Source organism: Myotis davidii, unplaced genomic scaffold, assembly GCF_000327345.1.
Source record: "Myotis davidii unplaced genomic scaffold, ASM32734v1 scaffold438, whole genome shotgun sequence".
NCBI lineage: Eukaryota > Metazoa > Chordata > Mammalia > Chiroptera > Vespertilionidae > Myotis > Myotis davidii.
This window is the reverse complement of record NW_006290031.1, coordinates 6526898-6548080: the sequence shown is the minus strand read 5'-3', so window position 1 is coordinate 6548080 and position 21183 is coordinate 6526898. Positions and strand designations below refer to the sequence as shown.

General features: G+C 51.5%; 1 protein-coding gene across 1 annotated transcript in view; it reads right to left on the bottom strand.

Annotated features, from left to right (window-relative positions):
• COL23A1 (collagen type XXIII alpha 1) overlaps window positions 1-21183 on the bottom strand; it is a 267772-nt gene that overhangs the window by 55550 nt on the left and 191039 nt on the right. The window contains exon 4 of the mRNA XM_015563362.1: window positions 4826-4870. Coding sequence (XP_015418848.1) covers window positions 4826-4870 — 45 coding nt within the window. The remainder of the gene's footprint in view (window positions 1-4825; window positions 4871-21183) is intronic.

The window sequence follows — 21183 nt, the reverse complement described above, 5'->3', positions numbered from 1 at the left end:
CCGTCCCCGCCCCCCCGCCCCCGTCAGTATCTTGTTCTGCTCCTACTCTTTAGGGTTTGTGGGTGCTGTTGGTTGTTACTGTTGCTCAGTGTTTAGGGGTTTTCCTGGAGTCTCTAAGGTGTGCATTCCTTGTCATGTGCAGCTATTGAATTCTCTGCTTGGACGTTTCCTTTAATGTCTTTCTTTTCCAGTAAGTCTCCCACTTGGTGCCAAGGGGCTTTATGTAGGCGGGAGCGACACTCGGTGCTCTGCCCTCACGGCTCTGCTGCGCCTTCACTGCCCGCTGGAGCAGAAGTGAAAGACCGAGACTCTCAGGCTTTCCCCGAACATGCGCACACCCCTTCCCATGCACGTGCCTTCGCCGGACGTGGGAGCTTTGCAGAGCCCCTTTTAGGCGTCTCATCACCTCGATTTTTGTTTAAGTGTTTGTGTCAGCTTCTTCCTTGTTCCAACGGGTATCACCCCTTCAGGCAGCTGTGAGGTTACACAATTGCCACTGAGTGTTTCAGGCAAGCACTCTAGACCAGGGGTGGGCAACCCCTGGCACGCGTGCCAAACATGGCACGCCAGTAACTTTTGCTGGCACGCGAAACCCTCTCTTATAATCTTCCATTTACAATTTTTTTTCTTAATATCGACTTTTTATTTTTCAGATAAATTCAGTGTAGGTGCATCTTAGATAAATAACTTTACATAGCTCGTGCATATCTCTGAAGGTCACGAAATATAAACCTCATGTAAAATCTCTGTCATCAGTGTTGCAGCAGCAAAAGTCCCACTGATAATATCAAACGGAGTCATAAAGTTTTCTGTCGGACTATCAGTGTACATGTATACATTAAAAAATAAATGTATTTTTCATCATCATCTACTGTGTTTTTGTTGCTCGAATGAATTTTATTATTTCTTCAAGTTTCTTCACATACGTACATCTTAAGAGATATCAAGTAGGCGTAACATGTTCTCAAAAAATTAGGGTTGGCACGCAGAAGAATTTTGAGTCAGAGATTTTGCTGGTTTTGGCACGCACTCACAAAAAGGTTGCCCACCCCTGCTCTAGACACAGGGCTTTCCCAATGAGCATACTCCGCAGCAGGTCAAAGAAAGGCAAGTCCTGTGCACAAGCTTTTCCAGGGAGTTTACAGACATGTCAGACAGGGACAATCTTCCGAAAATGAGCATCTGGGGACCTTCAACCCTGCCTGTCTCCTCTGATGGCTGCTACTTTCCACAGGTACTGTGGTTGTCAGGCTTATGTTTTTGTTTTAATTTTTATTTATTTATTGATGAGAGAGAGGGGGAGAGGAAGGGAGGGAGACAGAGACAGAGCGAGAGTGAGAGCAAGAACGTGCGCGCGCGAGAGAGAAACATCGATTTGTTGTCCACCCACTTGTGCGTTCAGTGGTTGGTCCTTGTGTATGCTCTGACTGGGGATCAAACCCGCAAACTTGGTGTACTGGGGCAAAGCTCTACCAACTGAGCTACCTGGCCAGGAAGGCTGTTGTTTTTTTAAGGGTATGGAACTGAGCAGATGGGCAAGTAAAATGTTACAAACTGCTGTTCTTAGCAAGGTTTATAATTTTTCCCTTGAATAAAGGGGTTGTTGCAAGTTTTCCATTTATTTCCATAGTTGCAGAAAGGTCCATTTTTCCTAGTTTTCTTGCTGCTTCTATAAAGGAGCAGATTTTCAGAGGTCCTTAACCCACCATTTTAGAAGTTTTCCCAGTGGATTTTTAGAAAGGGTTTCTTGGGTTTGGGGTGGATAAAAAACCCTAGCGCTGAGCCTGCTGGTCTAAGGCTGGGAGCTGTGAGTCTGTGAGTGCCTCCGTTTGTCTCCACTGATTGAGCACAGCATCAGCCAAGCAGCATTTGGTTGCTTCCTCCTGGTTTCTCCCCGCATCCTCAGCCTTCATCCTTCACTGGCCCACCAGTCCTTCTTTCCCTCTCCCTCCTCTCTGCCCTCCCCATTCCTGTCAGCAAGCTTTTATTGACCATCTCCCGAGTGCCTGTGGGTCCAGCCCCAGCTCCTGGCCCAGGAGCCTCTGCTCTGGTGAAGGGGAAAGACACGTTTCCAGAGGAGACAACCGCAACCAGGTTGTGCTGGGGCAGAGGGAGGCGTCTGAGGCCGGCGGAGCCAGGGGAGCCCGGGGAAGCTGAGGGAGCAATGGAGGTTCTTGGGGTCAGAGGGGCATCTAGAAGGAGAAAGTATCTTGCTCAATGACCCTGGAAAGATGGCCCCAGAGGGCAAGAGCAGTGTCGGGCTTCCCCAGCTGCGAATGGGCCAGTGGGGAGATGAGCATTCATTCCATTGGGACAGGCGCACAAACACTGCAGGGCCATGGGGGCATTCTCCAGGCAAAGGCCCCTCTGCCGCTCTGCCCACCCCGCGGCGAGCAGGCGCGGCTGTCTGCAGGTCTGCAGGTCTGCAGCAGCGGCAGGAAGGCATCTCGGCAGACACTGTCCACCAGGCAGGCTCCCGGGACACAGGAAAAGGTCTGGTTTACAGGGGAAGGTGCCAAAGCCCGGATGTGCATGTGTGCGAAACTGGAAACAAACACCAGGCGCAGCCAAAGCTAATCAGAGGGGAACATCTGCTCGGGGCTGTTCACACCATTCTCACAGGCAGGGGATCAGGACACCGCCTGGGAGAGGGCGGCCAGGGGCGAGGTGCTGCCCACCCCTTGCCCAACGGTGTCCTTAGACAAGACACTTCTTCCTTTGAAGCCTCAGTTTCCTTATCTGCAAAACGGGGTGAATAACAGATGCTTATCTTGTAGGGTCTGTGAGGATGACAAGACTTGGGGAACTTGAAAGGACTCAGCGCACAGTATCAGGGGCCCTGTAAGTCCTTATCTCTCTGTGGCTTTTCGATTGCTGTAAACTGGAGTCATAATTCTAACGGGTTTTTGAGTAAGTTGAGTAATATTATACATTTCCCTGGAAAAAGTCACTTTGTATTCCTCACCTCCTTCCAGAATGGACGTCAGGAGCTTACAATAAAAGGCAATAAAACATTTTATGAGGACGGAAACAAGAACTGAGTGCTGAAATGCTGATCTGCAGGCCCGTGGCGCCCGCGCGCGCGCGCGTGTGCGTGTGTGTGTTTACACACAAAATCTAGAGTAAAGGAAGCCATGGCAATCAAACATGAAACAGGCTTCAGCTTCTGGAAGTCAAAGCACACAGAGAACCATGACGGCATTTCCTACCAGGGCCCTCCAGCGAGTTTATCTGGGGGCCGCTATCGAAGGAACTAGATAATGCAAGCATGCAGCACAGCGGGGAGGAGGCCCACGCCCAGTGCCAGGGAGAAGAGTCTGGAGGAAGCCTGGTCAGCTCCCCGGCCCAATTGTTGGGGGTCCCCTTGGTGGCGATCCCCTCTGGCATCACACCATGCCCTCCTGGAGCAGCTGCTGAGGGGCTGAGCATGCACTCATGCATGCACGCATTCACTCCTTCACTCACTGTTTGCGCATTTACATTCCCAGGGCCTACTCTGTGCTGAAAAGTGAAGACTTTGGAGATGTGCTTGCACTAGACTTAAAGAATACTGAACTTGGGGTGTGAGTTCAGGGAGAGGAGATGACATCCCGGGGAGGGGAGGCCAGGAGTGCAGGGTCAGAGTGGGAGGGCCTCAGACACCCCTGGTGAGGCTGGAGGTGGGGACACGGGGGCGGGGTGATGAGAGCTGCAGCAGCTGTGGGTGAGGACCAAGAAGGGGCACAGGTCTGAGATGTACTGTGAGGACACTGACCAGGATTTGGTGTGGGAGAGGGGAGGGAGGGGTCCCGGTGATGCCCAGGTGTCTGCATAGGGAAGTGGAGGCTGGAGGTTTCTCCCTGCGTTGGGGAGCTGGGGAGAGCAGGCTAGTGGAGGAGCTGGTTCAGTGGGGCCAGGTCCAAACTCCAGAGGAGATAGCATAGCTGGAGTCAGGAAGGGTGTGACTGTCAGTGTCATGGGGGTGCCGTTGCGTAGGAGTGGGAGAGAAGAGAGAAGAGGAGATTTATTTAAGGCAAATGGGGCACATAGGAAAGGCCAAAAAGGCGGGGGTCAGAGATGTGGGAGGGGACACAGGCCAGAGCTGAGCTGGGAATACAGGGTGGGGATGTGGGGGTGGCCAACAGCGAGGATCAAGGAAGATAATGACGGCAAAGCATCTGCTGGCATGACCATCAGATGACGTCAGCGGAGTGACAGTGAAAAGAGACTGGAGGGGCTGGGATGAGTGGAAGGGGAGGCGGAAGAGCCAGGACAGGGTTGGTGTGTGGGTGCCTCTGAGGAAGCTTCTCTGTGTGTCTCGGGTAGGGGCTGTGCAGAGCAAGTGTGTTTGGGTGAAATGAAGATGGCAGGAAGGGAGGTACATGCGTACAGGCGAGTCTGCAGGTCGAATGGAAGGAAGGAGGAGTATCTTCCTGGTGCCTCTGCCAAGGGAAGGGCAGGCCAAGTCTGGGGAGGGACAGGGGCACCAGGAGAACCAGGGACAGTGGGCTGATGGGATCACCCTCAGCCCCCACAAGGCCAGGAGGTTGTTTCAGAAGTGAGACTGGGGACCGACGTTTCTGAGGTGACACTAAGATTCAGCGGGTGCCAAGGACATGGGTGGGACAGTCACTGGACCTGTGATGCCAAGAAGCCAGGGAAAGGGATAGTGGGCACTGTGGCCTCCAGGGGCAGTGGCTGGAATTGGAAGGGAGGAGACGAGCTGGCCCAGGGCCCAGCATCCTGAGTAATGAGATGCCATAGGGACTGGTGCATCCAGCTCAGTCCCTGGCCAAGGGCAGACTTCTAGGCCTGAGCTTAGGAACTAGGAGAACCTGGGACTCACCGGGATCACCTCTTCTTCCAGGCTTGCCACGCCGTCCAGGGGGCCCTAGACAGGAAAACAAGGATAGACTCGTTGAGAAGGGAAGCCGTGGGTTTGGGTACAGCCCGCCTGCCGGTGGCCATCCACCCACCCTGCAGCTGCATCCTAGCGGCAGCTTGCCTGCCATCCTGCTGGCTGACAGAGAGGAGAGGTGTGGGGAGAAACCAATCCCTCACCCCTGCTCCTCCCAGCCTTCCCCTGCTGGTTGTATACTCACTCCTCACTCTCTCATTCAGTTACTAATCATCTGCTCATATATCCACTCACAATCCCTCCGAAATAAAAAAAGATTTATTATCTAGAAACTCTTGAGGTAGAAGAGTTTGCAACTGAGAAACTTCCAAATGAGGAGAAATATAAGGCCGAGGGTGGGAGTTATCTTATGAGAGCCCGACCAATGCTTTTTAATCTCCACGGCGATACAACAACAGGGACAGCACACCACAGAAAGACACCATCATGGCATTTCAAATGCTTGAACTCGGCAGTAAGAGGCGCTATCCTACCCATCACTGTCCTGCCGGGCTCGCTGGAACCCTCAGCACCTCCCAGCCCCGCCAGCTTGGGCAGATGCTTCTGTTTCTCGGGATTTATTGCCGAGAACGCACTCCTTTTCAGTGTGTAGCTCTCCACCTACACGGCCGGGGCCTTTCTGAACGGATGATGGGAACCATCTTGCCTTTGCCTTCATCCCCTCTACCCTCTTCATTCTTTTTTTTGGGAAACGTGTGCAGAAGATGCATGAACTAGATTACAAATGAAATGGCACTTTATACCCGTCTCTATCCTGCCCGCCCCCTGCGTGCCGGGCGCTGCGTTGGGCCCTGACGGACACAGACTGTGGCTGTATTACAAGGCACTGCCCTTTCCTGTGAAGGTCACCCCCCTAACAGATTCCCAGAACAACCACTGAGGAGAGACGGACTGGTCATGAGTCCAGTCCGATGCAGGATGGTTGTATGTATGCACACGCCTGTGTGTTTTCCCTTTTCCTCCTCCTGTTTTTAAGTGGAGCTCATTGTGTGCCCCTGATCCAGGGGTTGGGACAGGGCAGTGAAGCAAAAGCAGCCCAGGTCAGGGGGTCAGGGATACTTCCGACTTGTTAGGGGGGAATCCTGGATGGGGAGGAGGGAGGGCCTCTGAGAATGAGTGAGAGAGACCTTTGCAGGGCAGGCTGAGGTGAGAGGAATTTCTGGCCAGCACTGGGGGCTTGAGATCAGGATGGTTAAGCAAAATTAAAACATTAAAAACATGCTATTTTCTTGCACCCCTATGTTTGTAATTAAAGAAGTAATTGTGGTCAAGAACGCATAACAGATTTTACCGTATTTAACCATTTTTAAGAGTGCGGTACGCTAGTGTTAGCATGTGCCCAGTGTTGTGCACAGGTCTCCAGAACTTTTTCATCTTGCAAAATTGGAAACTCTTTATTCATGAACAGCCCTCTCTTCCCCCGCCCCCAGCCCTCCAGAAACCACCATCCCACTTTCTGTTTCTAAGACTGTGCTTATTTTAGATATCTCAGATGAGTGGAATCTTGCAGTATCTGTCCTTTTGTGAGTGGCTCATTTCATGTAGTACAATGTACTCAAAAGTTCACCCATCTTGGTAAAGTGACCATTTCCTTCTTTTGAAAGGCTCAATAAATATTCCATTTTATGTACACACCACATATTCTTCATCCTTTCATCCCATCTGGTGGTGGATACTGAGTTGTTTCTACCTCTTGGCTAGTGTGGAAATACTTTTTACACAGGTTTATACTCCCCCTATAAACATGGGGGAGCAAGTATTTCTTCAAGATGCTGTTTTCAACTCTTTTGGATAAATCCCACAAGTGGGATTGCAGGGTCATCTGGCAGTTTTATTTTTAATTTGTTGAGGCCCATCCTTACTGTTTTCTATAGTGGCTACACCATTTTTCACGCCCACCAACAGTGTACAAGGGTTTCAACTTCTCCACATCCCCACCAACATCTGTTATTTTCTGTTTGTTTTTTTTTGGATACTGGCCATCCTAATGGATGTGAGGTGATATCTCACATTGTGGTTTTAATTTGCATTTCCTTAATAATAAGTGATGTTAAACATCTTTTCATATACCTGTTGGCTATTTGTACATCTTCTTTGGAGAAATGTCTATTCAAGTCCTTTGCCCATTTTTTAATTGGATTGTTTGCTTTTATCACTGAGTTGTAGTTCTTTTTGTTTTCCTTTGGTTAATCCTCACCTGAGGATACTTTTCCCATTGACTTTTAGAGAGAGTGGAAGGGAGGGAGGGGGAGGGAGAAAGAGAGAGAAACATTGTTGTGAGACACATCGACCAGTTGCCTCCTATACCTGACTCAACTGGGGCCGGGGATTGAACCCAAAGCCCAGGCATGTGCCCTTGACCGGGAATCAAACACAGGGCCCCTTGATACCTGGGCCAGTGCTCCAACCACTGAGCAACACTGGCCAGGGCTGTAGGAGTTCTTTGTATATTTTGGATATTAACCCCTTATCAGGTATATGGTTTGCAAATATTTTCTCTCATTCTGTAGGTTACCTTTTCATTCTGTTGTTTCCTTTGCTGTACAGAAGTTTCATTTTTTAATTTTTAAAATTCCCACCCAAGCACATGATAGAGAGAAGAAAGAAGAGAGAGAAACATCGACGTGTACATGCCCCAACCAGGGTTCGAACCCACAACCCAGATATGTGCCCTGACCAGGAACTGAACTGGCAACCTTCTGGTGCACAGGACGATGCTCAACCTGTTGGAAGCTACCCACTGTCTTCACCATCAGAGAAGTGTAAACAAGGAGCCCGGAATGCTGGTGAACCTTGAGCCCTGGCAAGGGCCAGAGTTATGCACCGATTGTTTAGTTGAGACAATGGTGGCTCAAGCAATTTCCTGACCAAATAGTCTCAGAATAAATCTTTACTAATATTTACTGACCTTTAAGATAGTCTGTCTGTAAGCGGAATTGCCTGCCTGACTAAGGGCTATATGTGTATCTAAAATTGAATAAAAGGTTGGCAAGGCCTGGGCACCAGTGAAGTCCTTCCCCTAGAGTTGGACTCCCCGCCTGGCCCCCATTATTTCCAAATTATTATTTCTTGTCTCGTCTCTGTCATTTGTACGCGGCCCTTCTCTAGATCCCGAACCATGAACCACGCAGGACATGGCTCACACATCAACCAACTGAGCCACTCAACTGGGTTGTGCAGAAGTTTTAAAGTTTGATGTAGCCCAATTTTTCTATTTTTGTTTTTGTTGCCTTTTAAATCTTTGAGTTCTTTTGTTTATGGAGCAAGGTGAGGTCCCAATTCATTCTTTTGTCTGTGGCTATCCAGTTTTCCCAACACCATTTGTTAAGGATATTATCTTTTGTGTAGCCAAACTTGGCACCTTTGTCAGAGATGATCTGACCACGTAAGTGATGCAAACCTGAGCACTGAGAGCAGAAATCATGCTAGTTGCCATCTTTGGTTTTCCCCGATACCAGACGCAGCCCTCAAGTGTCATGCTGGAAACGCCCAGGTCCATGTTGACTTGGTAACAAGATTCTGGCACCCATAACAGACAACAGCTCATACTAAGGGGGACCTGTAGCTGATGAAGGGCCTCCAGGCCCACCACGCCTGCTGAGGCCTGCGGCTCCCTTCCTCCTGGTGGGCTCTGGAGGCCCCTTTATTGGAACCTCTTTCCAGAACTCTGGGAGGAGGATTGTGGTCAAGTGATTCGAATCCCCCAGACCTTCAGCCTGAGCTCCCTGACGTTGCCTAGGCCCCAGAGCCATTGTGGAGGTGCACTTGAATGGAAAAGTCAGGGGAGATCCCCAGATTTGAGCTTCTAAGACCAAATCATTAAAACATCTCTCCCAAATATAAATTAAAATCACAACGAGATATCACCTGTCAGAAGGGCTATCATCAATAAATCAATAAACAAGTGTTGGTGAGGCCATAGCTGGTTAGGCTCAGTGGATAGAGCATCAGCCTGTGGACTGAAGGGTCCTGGTTTGATTCTGGTACATGCCCAGGTTGCGGGCTTGATCCCCAGTAGGGGGTGTGCAGAAGGCAGTCAATCAGTGATTCTCTCTCATCATTGACATTTCTATCTTGCCCTGTTCCTTCCTCTCTGAAATCAATAAAAAAATTATTAATAAAAAAAGAGTGTTGGTGAGGACATAGAGGAAAAGGGAATCTTCATGCATTGTTGGTGAATTTGTAAATTGATGCAGCTACTATGGAAAACAGTATGGAGGTTCCTCAAAAAATTAAAAATAGAACTACCATAAGACCCAGCAATTCCACTTATCTGAAAAAACCCAAACCACTAATTTGAAAAGATATACACATCCCTATGTTCACTGCAGCATTATTTACAATAGCCAAGATATGGAAACAACACAAATGTCAATCGATAGATAAATGGGTAAAGAAGATGTGATACATATATACAATGGAATATTACTCAGCCATAAAAAAAGAATGAAATATAACCATTTGTGACAACATGGATGGATCTAGAGGCTATTATACTAAGTGGAAGAAGTCAGACAGAGGAAGACAAATACTGTTTGCTTTCACTTCGATGTGAAAGCTAGAAAACAAAATAAACAATCCAGAAACAAACTCATGGATACAGAGCAAGGAACGGATGGCTGCCAGATAGGAATGTGTTGGGGGCTGAGTGAAAAAGGTGACGGGATTAAGTAGTACAAAGTGGTAGTTACAAACTATCATGGGACGTAAAATACAGCATAGGGAATATAGGCAATAGTAGTGTAATAACTATGTATAGTACCATGTGGGTAGTAGACTTATTGGGGTGATCACTTCAAAAATCACCTAAATGGCTAATCACTATGTTGTAACCCTGACACTAATATATTGTATGTCAACTATAATTAGAAAAAAAATGTTAAAAAAATTTCTGCAGATAATTTTGTTTTACAAGTATCGGACCACCCGGACTGGAGTGATCTGCCTGCTCATTTCCAGCTTGGCCTGACAAAGCCCTCTGTCCCTCAGAGGAGGGACTCAGGTCCTGGGCACACCTCTTGGGCCCAGGGGACATGGTGCTCTTGGCGGGCACTGACTCCCCAAGAGGCTGGCCAGCTGGTGGGTTGCGTGGGCTGGGCCAGCACCGCGAGCCACGTTGTCCTCGGGGAATTAAAACCACGGCCCCTTGTTCAGCAAATACAGCTCATTCCAAAGGGGTTTATGACCCCGCAGGCATCCTCCATCAGCCACTACACTGCAGGGAGCTCGATGGTCCCGCGCCGCACTCGATGCTTGTTGGAAAGCCCCAAAGCAGTTTGGAAAAGCAATGCCATAGGCTGTTGGGTTGTAGAGCAAATGTTTGTTTAGCACCAGGATGTTTGTTTAGAACCAGCAACTCCTGCTGCTGGGACAGGTCCCTCCTGCCCCAATGACCAGATGACCAGACCTGGCCAGCCTGCCTTGACATCGTCTCATTCAGTGACCAAATGAACAGAGCCCATGGCAAGGTGAGAGGGGAGGGAGCTGGCAGGTCCCAACCGCACATCCACTGAGTCTCACACATGGACCCTGATGTTCTCTCCAACGGAGCCGACAGTCCCGAGCAGCCACGCAGCCCCTGACACTGTTTAATAAAAACAAGAGCTTGGCGGCACTGTTTATTGAGTGTTTCTGCTTGGTGGTAATCTCAGTTCCATGTTAACTCATATATGCCTCAAACCCGAGGAAGGCTACTATTATTATCTCCATGGGATGAGCTGATTCTCAGAGTCAGACAGCTGTCGTGGGCGGGGCCGTGCAGTGGCCGCCCCTGCCGCCTGCCTCCCGCCCAGGCAGATGCTCACTGAAGGGGAGCGGTTACAACAGTCCACCATTTCCATAACCGCTTCTTGGCACTTATTATTATTTTTTCAAAATATCGGGTACCCTACCAAATGGAAGGGGCCCAGAGATGGCTCTCAGAGGCCCATGCATTAAAAGGCCGCATGCCACTGCCCACACTGGGGGCCCCAATGACTTGTGCCTACTTTTGACATGCGCGCCTCACACCATCCGAAATGCCTGTACTTTCCAGGCTGGTTCCTCCCCTGAGTCTGTAGGAGCTTTAATAAAAGCATTTAAAACTATATCAAGGGGTCCAGACCCACTACTCACGTGGGTGGTGCACCGGACCCGGACTAGGGGGTGGGCGAAGAGAGCCTGGGGAGGGGGCGGCCGCTGACAGGTTGGGAACCTGTGCAGGCCCCGTGCTGAGTGCTTCTGCGGCCACGTGAGAGAGATGTGACATGACTGGCCCCACTAACAGAAGAAAACTGAGACCCAAAGGTGAGGTGCCTGTCCTGGCAGAAGAGCCAGTCAGAGCCAGGAGTGGGGCCTTGGGCTGCCAGGGCTCTTGCTGGCACCAATACTATCCTCCTAAGTGTGTCTGTTTGGGGAAATGGACCATGGTGTAGGCACCAGGACTGAAAATCAGAACGTGTCTCCCAGAGGTCAGCTCCCTGGCTGGCTGAGGATGGAGGACATGGGCTGGCGTGTGGCACTGCCAGTGGGAGGCACTGGTGGGGAGGGGCCTGGGGTCTGGGCAGCTGGAAGGGGTGTGGGCAGGCCAGCTGTGTGCAGCCACCAGTATTCCCTAGACCCACCTGGGCCCTAGGGCTCCTGCCTGTGGTGACACTGGGGACTGCCTGGGGCCATCTCCCATTTACTCAGAGGCCACAGTCTGGTCAGAGATGTCCAGGTGTCCCCAGACACAAATGGGCCCTGTCCGTCTGTCCCGAGGTCCTGTGCCCCTCCGGCCGGGCTATGGAACTACCTGACTCTGGGGGTGCTGGCTGGGCAGGGGCGTGGGGATCAGGGCCCTGAAAGCTGCGAGCCTCCTGCCGAGCGGCAGCCCCTTCTGTGGGCCCAGGTCCTGATGCAACTGGAGGCCAGGCTTCTGCGATGGGAGGGTCGTTCCCAGAACTGGAATGCTGCGGGAGCAAGGGAGGTGGATCTGTGGGCCCAGGTCCTGATGCAGCTGGAAGCCAGGCTTCTGCGATGGGAGGGCTGTTCCCAGAGCTGGAAAGCTGCGGGAGCAAGGGAGGTGGCCCCTGCTGGCCAACCTCCCGTGTGCCAGGCTTTGTGCTGGGGGCCGTACAGATGTCTGCTCGTTTACGCTGCTCAGCGCCCCTGCCAGGGAGGTGGCATCCACCTTTCGCTACAGATGAAGTAAAGAGGCCCAGAGGAAGGGACTTGTCCTGTCACACAGCGGGAGTGGAGCAGAGCTGGACGTAAACCTAGCTGTGTCTGCTTCCAAGCACTTGCTTTGTTTCCTTAAAAGAAACGAGGACTGCCTGGACTCCCTCTCGCCAGATGCCATCGTCTGGCCAGAGACCCCTGGGCGCCCCATCCTAGGTCCACCCAGCTCTGTGAGGGGGGAGGGCCAGGGATATTTTCCAAAGTGTTGGGGGGCGGGGGAGGGTGCTCCACCACACCCCAGTTTCAGATTCGGTGGGGCTGGAGTGACCGGAGAGTGTGCATTTTTATTATGTTCCCAGGGGAGGTGCTGTTGCTGTGGGTCTGGGAAACACACTTGAAACCACTTGGCTTCCTTTCTCCCTCCCTTTAAATATGATTTTCTTCCTTACAACATATTTCAAGCCTCATGTACTTCACTTGGTGCCAGTTGCCTTGGGTGTTCAGGGGCTGGGAGGCTGGAGCCAAGCTGTGAATGTACAATACCCAGGGACACCAGTTCTGGGTTCATAAACCACCAGCAATTATTTCTACTGCAGCTGCCACGAGGGCTACTGCGGTGTGCACTGCCGGAGCACGGACCGTGTGCCAGGTCACATCAATCCTAATGTGATTTTCACAGCTACCCTCCAGCTCATTTTATGGAGGAGGAAACTGGGACCCAGAGAGGGCAAATCACTGGCTTGAGGTCACACAGCTTCCAGCAGCAAGACTGAAATTTGGCCTCTGGTGGTCTGGTGCCAGGGTTCATGCTCAGAGCCACAGGCTGTTCTGCCTCAGGACTAGATGAGATGGAACAGAAGCCCCTCACCAATTACAGTGGAAGCTGGTTGAATGGCCTAAACCAGAGCTCTCAGTCTACACCCAACCCCATTTCTCTGTCTGAATCCCTGTCTCCGTGAACAGCATCACCCCCTACCAGACCTCGGGAGTGTGGGTGGATCCATCCCATCCACACTTCCTGAGCACCGCCTCTAAATATGAGAGGCGCCAGGCTGTCACCCTACATGGCCACGCCTCAGCCCTGTCCTGGTGTTCTAAGTGTATGACTGTCACCCTAAAACCACCCCGTGCAGTGGGTACTATTATCCCCATTTTACTGATGTGGAACTGCAGCACCAAGAAGTTAGCTCACCCCAAATCACAGAGTCAGGAGAGAAAGAACAAGTACGGCACTGGCAGCTCTCTGTGGACCGATGGTGGCAGCCTCCTCCCTCCCTGGCTTCCCAGTTTCCTTCATTCTCTCCTCACGGTCAGGGCAGTCCTTCTGAACCACAGATCGGATCCTGTACTTCCCTGTAAAGCCACCCTCAAGCTCCTCACTGTTCTTAGGAAACAGTCTGAGCTCCTTGGCCAAGGCCATTCCAGGCTGACCCAGACTTCCCTCTCTGGCCTGCTCTACCCAGCCCCTACTTGTCTTCCATACATCACTCCAGGCCCACTTTTTGCCAGAACACCTGGCCCAGATCACATCACAACCCCTGAGCTGTTTTGCTCATGTCTTCAATGTCCATTCTCCCATTTCTTGCCAGAAAAACTCCTACTCATCCTTCGAGACCCAGCTAAGACATGAACCCTTCTCTGGGATGTCTTCCTGGATGCCCACTCTATGGCCACAGATATTTACTTGCACTTGGTGCACTGGGATGGAGCCGTCTGCCCATCTGTGAGCCCCACAAAGCAGGGACCACACGCAATCGGCCTTGGTCCTCGGAGAGGCTGGCCCGGGCTAAACTGAACTAAGGTGAATGGCCCTCAGTGACCACGCCAAGAGGCTCTGGATTCTGGGGTGTCCATTGGCGGCTGTGTCTGGGCTGATCATTGCTGGGCATTAGGAAAGGAGATGAGATCTTTTCTTCTTTTTTTTAAAAAAATATATTTTGTTGATTTTTTACAGAGAGGAAGGCAGAGGGATAGAGAGTTAGAAACATCGATGAGAGAGAAACATCAATCAGCTGCCTCTTGCACATTCCCCACTGGGGATGTGCCCGCAACCAAGGTACATGCCCTTGACCAGAATCGAACCTGGGACCCTTCCGTCCGCAGGCCGACGCTCTGTCCACGGAGCCAAACTGGTCAGGGCTAGATTTTTCTTCTTTATGCCTGTTCCGCTCTGCCCACTGGGCTGGGAAAATGCCAGTTTATGAGCCAAGGGCAAGTGGCTATTGGTCTTTCAAGCCAGGGCTGTTGGAAACCCTGGGGGCAGACCTTGCCCGGGTGAACTGCTTCTAACCATTCTCTGGGGAGCGCCTGCGCCCCCAGATAATTAGCCGCATGTGTGGGGGACAGGCCTGGTTTATTTCCCAAGGATTTATGAGAAGGGGAGTATTCTCACTGACCTCCGTTTCAGGAAAGGCCTCTTTCTGGAACACTTGCCGAGTATCAACAGTAAAGCACATGTGCTCGCAGCAAGCCTGCCTGACAGCGTCAGTCCCGCCATGTGTTTCTTGTCTCGTTCGCATTTTCGCATTCGCTTTGGGGACTGCATGCATTTCTGAAGGTCCCCAAACACAGCTCCAAGCGGAGCACTTATAATTTACCCTTCATGAAAGCCATCACTGCTCTTTCCAAACATACTTGGAAGTGGGTTCAAAGTTTATTTAGAGAAAAAAATACATTTTTAATAGACAGAAAGAGCGTGTTTGTGAATTCTTTTTCCCAAGCCCTCCTCCTTGGGACCTTGGGAACGACTCCTTCGGCTCACAGACACTGACATCCTCAGAGGGGACCGTGAACGTGTGAACACGGGTCATCTGTCCGCTCAGGCATTTTTCCCGTTTATTCTCTGTTTATTCACCTGTTACGCTGTTTCTCCCTCCACCCCACCTTCTCATTCTCTTCCTTCTACTCGTGCACTCTCACCTCATCATTGCCCATCCATCCATTTATCCTGCTGTAGAAAAACTACTCAATACATAGTTTTGGGTGCATGAATGACTTTATTCATCCAGGCAATCAAATATCTATCTGTATATTTATCATTCATCCACCCACTAGATTATTAATCTTTGTTCATTCATCCTTGAGATCCATCCATCCATCCACCCATCCACCCAACATTGACCCACTCTGTGCCAGGCTCAGGGGATACTCAAATGAGTATATCTGGTTCTTGCCCTTGGGTGGCTCACAGGGAACTGGGAGATGACATGCAAACAATCAATCACAATGGAGCGTGGGAACTGATTGTAGAGAGATGTGCAGGAGCTGTGGGGCCCGGAAGGGGCATGGATGCTGGGAATGGTTCAGTACAGAAGGGGAGATGGAGTGTCCACAGATAAAAACCTGCTCGTCTTCCCTGTCTCTCAGAATCAATGTGGCAGCAGCTTGGCGTGAGCGGAGTCAACGGCCACTGCAAGGCCTGAAATTCCACCTGTGCCTTGCAGCCACTTTCCGTCAGAGACAACCTCCTAGCTGGAACTGCTCAGATATGGCACTGTCTTAGTGATCCTTACAGCAATCCTGCATCTCCATTCTGCAGAGCAGGGAACAAGCTCAGGGGAGGGGAGGAAGCTAAGACGCGGAAGAGCCTACATATCAGAGCTTGAGAACTGGTAGTCAGTCCGTGTAGCCTGCTGCAGCCGTTGGCTGGTGGGTGGCCCTCTGGATAGCACCAGCCACTGACCTATCTGCTCCCACTCTGAAGTTTCCAGTGTGCTTGGGCCCCAGGCCTAATTCCTTGGGGTCACAGTTCTCCCTGCACCCACATGTCCCAGAGCTAACCGGACACACCTGCAGGAAAGTGGTGATCCCTGTCTGGGAGGCTGAGTGCTCAAAGGACCCCAAGGAGCCCTGCTATTTCAGTGCCTCTCTTCTCCTGGCCCCAGGCCCAGGGGCTGAGCACGAGGGCTTTGCTCATAAGCAGGGACCACACATGCCAAGTTCCAGGCTGTGGCCAGGCCTCGGGCTCTGGACTGGGCAGAGAGTGGCCGTGCTCACAGAGATCCTACAGCCACGGTCCTCAGCGCCATGACCCTGCAGAGAGCGTGTCGTGGGAGCTGGCTTGACTAACAATGCCCTGCCTGGGCGAGGACAGCGGTGCAGCCCCTCCGCGGGGCCTCAGGAAGGAGTCATTTTACATTCAAGCCTTCACAGAAGTCTTTCATGTTCTGTGGTGCATGTTCAATTAATTTATTTTTAAAAACCCAACAACAAAATAGCATTTGGTGAAGACACACAAATGTAACCAGCCCTAATCAGAGCTAGTTCTAGATGCTTATCTCTGTAACCAAGGGACTTGTTGAAAAGAGCCTGGGAGTTAAGGATGGGAGATAAATGTGTTCATTTATCTCTATTACTCCAGAACCCTGAGCTCTGAGGGCAGAGCGGTCAGGGGAGGAAGCATCAGCAACAAAGTTTAGGAAGTGGGGAAGTAGACAAATGAGGGGCTACTGTGTGTGCGGAAATGGGACAGCTAAGATTTTAAGCTGGTAACGGAAAAGCTCAAGAGCAACCTACCTGCGCTGAGAACACCCAAAGCTCAGGAAGCTGCAGACCTGATGAGCTAGGATCTAGACCAAGGGGCCTCAAACTAGGGCCCTTGGGTCAATTCCGGTCCACCACTGACTTTTTAAAAAATTGATTTTTAAAAAGAGAGAGGGGAGAGGGAGAGGGAATGAGAGGGAGCGAGAGAGAGCAAGAAGAGGAAGAAAAAGAGAGAGAGAGACAGACACTGATGCGAGAGCAAAACATTGATCAACTGCCTCTGGGAATCAAGCCCGAAACCTGGGCATGTGCTCTGACCGGGACTCGAACAGGCAACCCTTTGGTGGATGGGATGACGCCCAATCAATTGAGCTACATCGGCCTGGTCCCACCACTGATTTTTGTAAATAAAGTTTTACTTATGGACTGTCTATGGCTGCTTTTGCGCTACAACGACAGAGTTGAGCAGCTGTGACAGAGATGGTCTTTGCCTCTGATCTGGACAGCTGCCCTTTCTTACGCTGGGGGTTCATTTTCCGGAGAGAGGGGAGTAGAGTCTCTCGCTTGCAGGACGCCAGCGGCACAGTTGAGGGAGGAGTGCCATCAAGAGGAAGTCGACACACGCATGTGGAGGCCCAAGGAGCATTCCTTCCTCAGCGAGGCTCCCAACACCAGGCGCTGGGTCTTTGCTTCCAGGCAGGAGACGGGAAGGCTTTCCCCGGGAAGGCTTTCCACAGGAGGAAAGACCCAGCCAGCTCACGCCCTGGGAAGCCACGACTGACTAGCGGGCACTAGCCCCATCTGTGCCCGCCGAGCTGCCAGTCAGCTTTTTAGTTTCCACTCTGGAAAATGAGCCAAAGGCACCAGACGTTTGAGAAACCCTCTCGCATGAAAGACAGAGGGCAAAACAGGTGGCGAGAAGTAACTCAGAGGACAACGGCTTTCAGAAACAGAAAATTAAAATCCCCCCACACCCCACAATTAAATGTTCAGAGAGAACGGCGGATATTATATCCATGAATTTAGATCAGGATGCTATTAAAAAGGAATATTCAGAAAACATTTGCACAAAATTTCTTGCAAATTAAAAACATGATAGCAGCGATTAAAATTTCATTGGAAACAGAGTTGCGAGAGAAAGGTGGGCCAAGTCTCCAAGTAAGTCAGAATGAACAGATGCAGAAAATTGGAAAAAGAGGTGGAGCTAGGTCAGGACATCAGGAGCAGTGCAGGGATGGTCCCCGCCTCCCCCCCTTCCCCCCCAGCTAAGGAAACCTAGAAGAGAAAAAACAGAGAAATTGGGGAGAGGGGGGGAAATCATTACATAATTCAAGGAATTTGAATATATTGAGATTTCTTCCTAAGGGTCCAGCTCAGTGAAAGAAAACAGACCTTGGTAAAGGCACTTCGTCTCAAAGTCTCACAACACAGGGTTTAAGGAGAAGATCCCAAACTACCAGAGAGAAAATAGCAGGCTTCCTGCAAAGACCTGAGAAAAAAAGGAAGGCTTGGTCTTCTAATAGAGAATGCCTAAAACAGAAAAAATCAACGTTGCAGCATATTCATGTTATTTAGAGGAAGGTGATCATTTTTAACATTTATTTTTTTAAATTGATTTAGATCAGGGAGGGAGAGGGAGAGAGAAATAGAAACATCAACGATGAGAGAGAATCATGGATCAGCTGCCTCCTGCACGCCTCCTACTGGGGATGGAGCCTGCAACCCGGGCATGTGCCCTGACCCGGAATCAAACTATGACCTCCTGGTTCATAGGTTGATGCCCAACTACTGAGCCAGCCACACTGGCTGGGAAGGGAGGAAGGTGATAATTACCGACAGAAGCCCTGCTATTTGTCAGGTGTGTGTCAGGGCCTGGGGATACATGGGAGTGAGACAGGCCCAGCCCCACCACCATTACAGACTAGGGGGAGGCAGACCCTGCTGCACTGATGATGAGCCAGATTACAAACTGGCGAGTGCGGTGAAGGAAAAGTACAGGTGAGCACAACCTGTCCGCTGGGCTCAGGTTCCCTGAGAAACTTATGCTTGAGATGAGGCCCGAGAGACACCCGGAGCTGCCTGGGCAGCGGAAGGACAGTGTTGCTGGCAGGAGGGACAGCAAGGGCAAAGGCTCTCTGTGAGAGGCGGCAGGGCTCAGCGTTGCTCCCCATCCCAACCCCCTGAAGGGCCCTGTGAGCAGGGCTGGGCCTCACCTCCGGCGTTTCTGATTCAGCGAGTTGCAGGTGGGACCCCAGAATCTGTAGTTCTAACAGCTCCAGCTGATGGGGATGTTGCTGGCCCAGACCTGGATGGTGAGAAGCGCTGACCTAAATGTCTGCAGAGCCCAATCCTACTGGGTTTGATTTGTACCCTTCAGGCCAGCAGTTCTCAAACAGGAGAACCATTCGGGTGTTTGTGTTGTGTGCAAATTTCCCAGCCACCCCAGAGATTCCGATTCCTGGGGCTGGGCAGGCCCTGGCAATGTGTATTGAGGTGAATGCCCGTGGTCCCAGGGGACCACTCGAGGCCTGAGAGTGGGGGGCAAGCAGACAGCTCTTGCAGTAATGCAGGCGTGAGATGATGGGGCCTCACCAACCAGGCAAGGGACGAGAGGTGGAGAGGGCAGGAGGGACTTGTGAGGTGAATGGCGGGGCTGAAGATGGCTTGGGGACAATGAAAACCGAAGGGCGGCTCTGGCCTTGAGAGTCTGGGATCAGGCGGCCAATGCCAGGATTCAAGTGTCGGCTGGACTTTCTGCTTCCAGCCCCCTCAAACTAGCCTGAAATTTCACTGCCAAAGTGAATTTTAAATTTTGTGAAACAATTCCCAGGTGAAAACTACCGTATCTCATTTCTCCTGCAGATGACCCAGCCAAGTGGGAAATCTGCTGTATCTGCCTTTAGAATCCACCGGAGTCAGCTTCTGTTCCTAAGACAACTGGGCAAAGCCTCAATTCCAACTGTGTCCCACCAGATGGAGTGGGTCGGGCCCCGAGCCCCTCCTGCCAGCCCTGGGCTTTCCAAGGCCCAGGCTTCCCCTGCCAGCAAAGAGAGAGAAACCACAGACCCCACAGCGCACTCATGCCTCCCCCCACCCTCTCCCCAGGAGAGACCTGCAATTTGTTGGCTAGAACAGGAGCCAAGAAAAGTCTAAAAAGGCCCCACACCCATGAGGCTACATGGACCTTGTGTCAGGCCTGGCCCCTGGTAGTCCTCCCTGGGGAATTTCAGTCCACCCATATTTGGACTGAGGACGAAAGGTTCAAATGAAAGGCGATCAATAGTTGCCCCGGAGGCCCTCTGCCCACATGACGTGGAGCCATCAGTAGAAAGTTCCAGGAATTGAAGGCCAGTGCCACTTCCCCTGGCTGGCTGGTCCCACGTGTGTGTTTGAGGGGAGAGGTGGTCCTTGCAGGCTTCTCAGGGGCCCCCAGGACCCTGTACTGCTGCCCTACCAGGTGGGGCCTTCGGGGAAGGGCCTAGAGACTCGGGCCTCCCTCATATTTTCAAAGGCCGCCTCTCCCCATTTATGAAGTACCGACCCCCTACCCTGCCATGCACTGTATTCCTGTGGGCTTTGGCTTTCGGTTTCTTCCATCCTCAGTCCTCAGAGCCACCTGGCAGCATGTTCCCCCTTCTCATCATTCAGGTCTCAGCTCAGGTGGCACCTCCTCAGTGGGGCCCTCGCTAAGTGACTCCCCAGTATTTCATCACGTCAGGTGGTGCCTGCCCATCCCACGCCCTCCTCCTGCTAGAATGTCAGCTCCCCGACAGGACAGATCTTGTCCTGCTTATTGCCTAGTGCCTGGCATCCAGTGGAGCTCAGGAATATTTGCTGAACAGCTGACGTGAGAGAACGAAAACCGTACAGAAGTGACTTGCCCCAAATCACAAGCTAGCAGAGGCCTGTCCGGCCTGGGCACTGGCCCAGCTGTCACATTGCCTTCCCTGCCGCTCCCCTCACTGGGTACTGGCTGGGCAGCTGGGGAGCGTCTGTGTGGCCGTTGCCTCTCAGGAAGGCTTCCCGGTCGAAGGAACCTGGAAGGCAGAAATGCTGCTTCTGGGTTTATCTTGCAGAGACGGTAGCAGACCCTGGAAATCAGGTCACAAAGTGCAGGAGTCGCCAGCAGAGGCTTTGAAGCCAAACAGGCCTGGGCTGACTCCCAGCTCTGCCACTCATGGGTCAGGGTGAGGGGGATGACCCTGGGCAGGCCACCTCATCTCCGAGGCTCGGGTTCCTGGCCTGGAAGCCCAGGATCAGGTGGCACCTACCTTCTCCAGTTTTTGTTTGTTTGCTTTTTGTTAATCCTCACCTGAGGATATTTCTTCCATTGATTTTCAGAGTGGAAGGGAGGGAAGGAAGGAGGGGAGAAGAGAGGGAGAAACATTGATGTGAGAGAGACACATCAGTTGGTTGCCTCCCACATGCACCCTGTCCAAGGCTGGGGTTCAAACCTGCAACCCAGGTATGTGCCCTTGACTGGGAATCAAACCTGAGACCCTCTGGTGGGTGGGCTGATGCACTAACCACTGAGAAACATGGACCAGCCCTTCCCGAGTTTTTGTGGGGCTTATACAAAACCTGGCGCATCAAGCACTGCATACAGGCCTGGCACTCGGTAACATTGCCATCAAAATGAAAGTGGCCGCTCTGCCTACCAAGGGCTG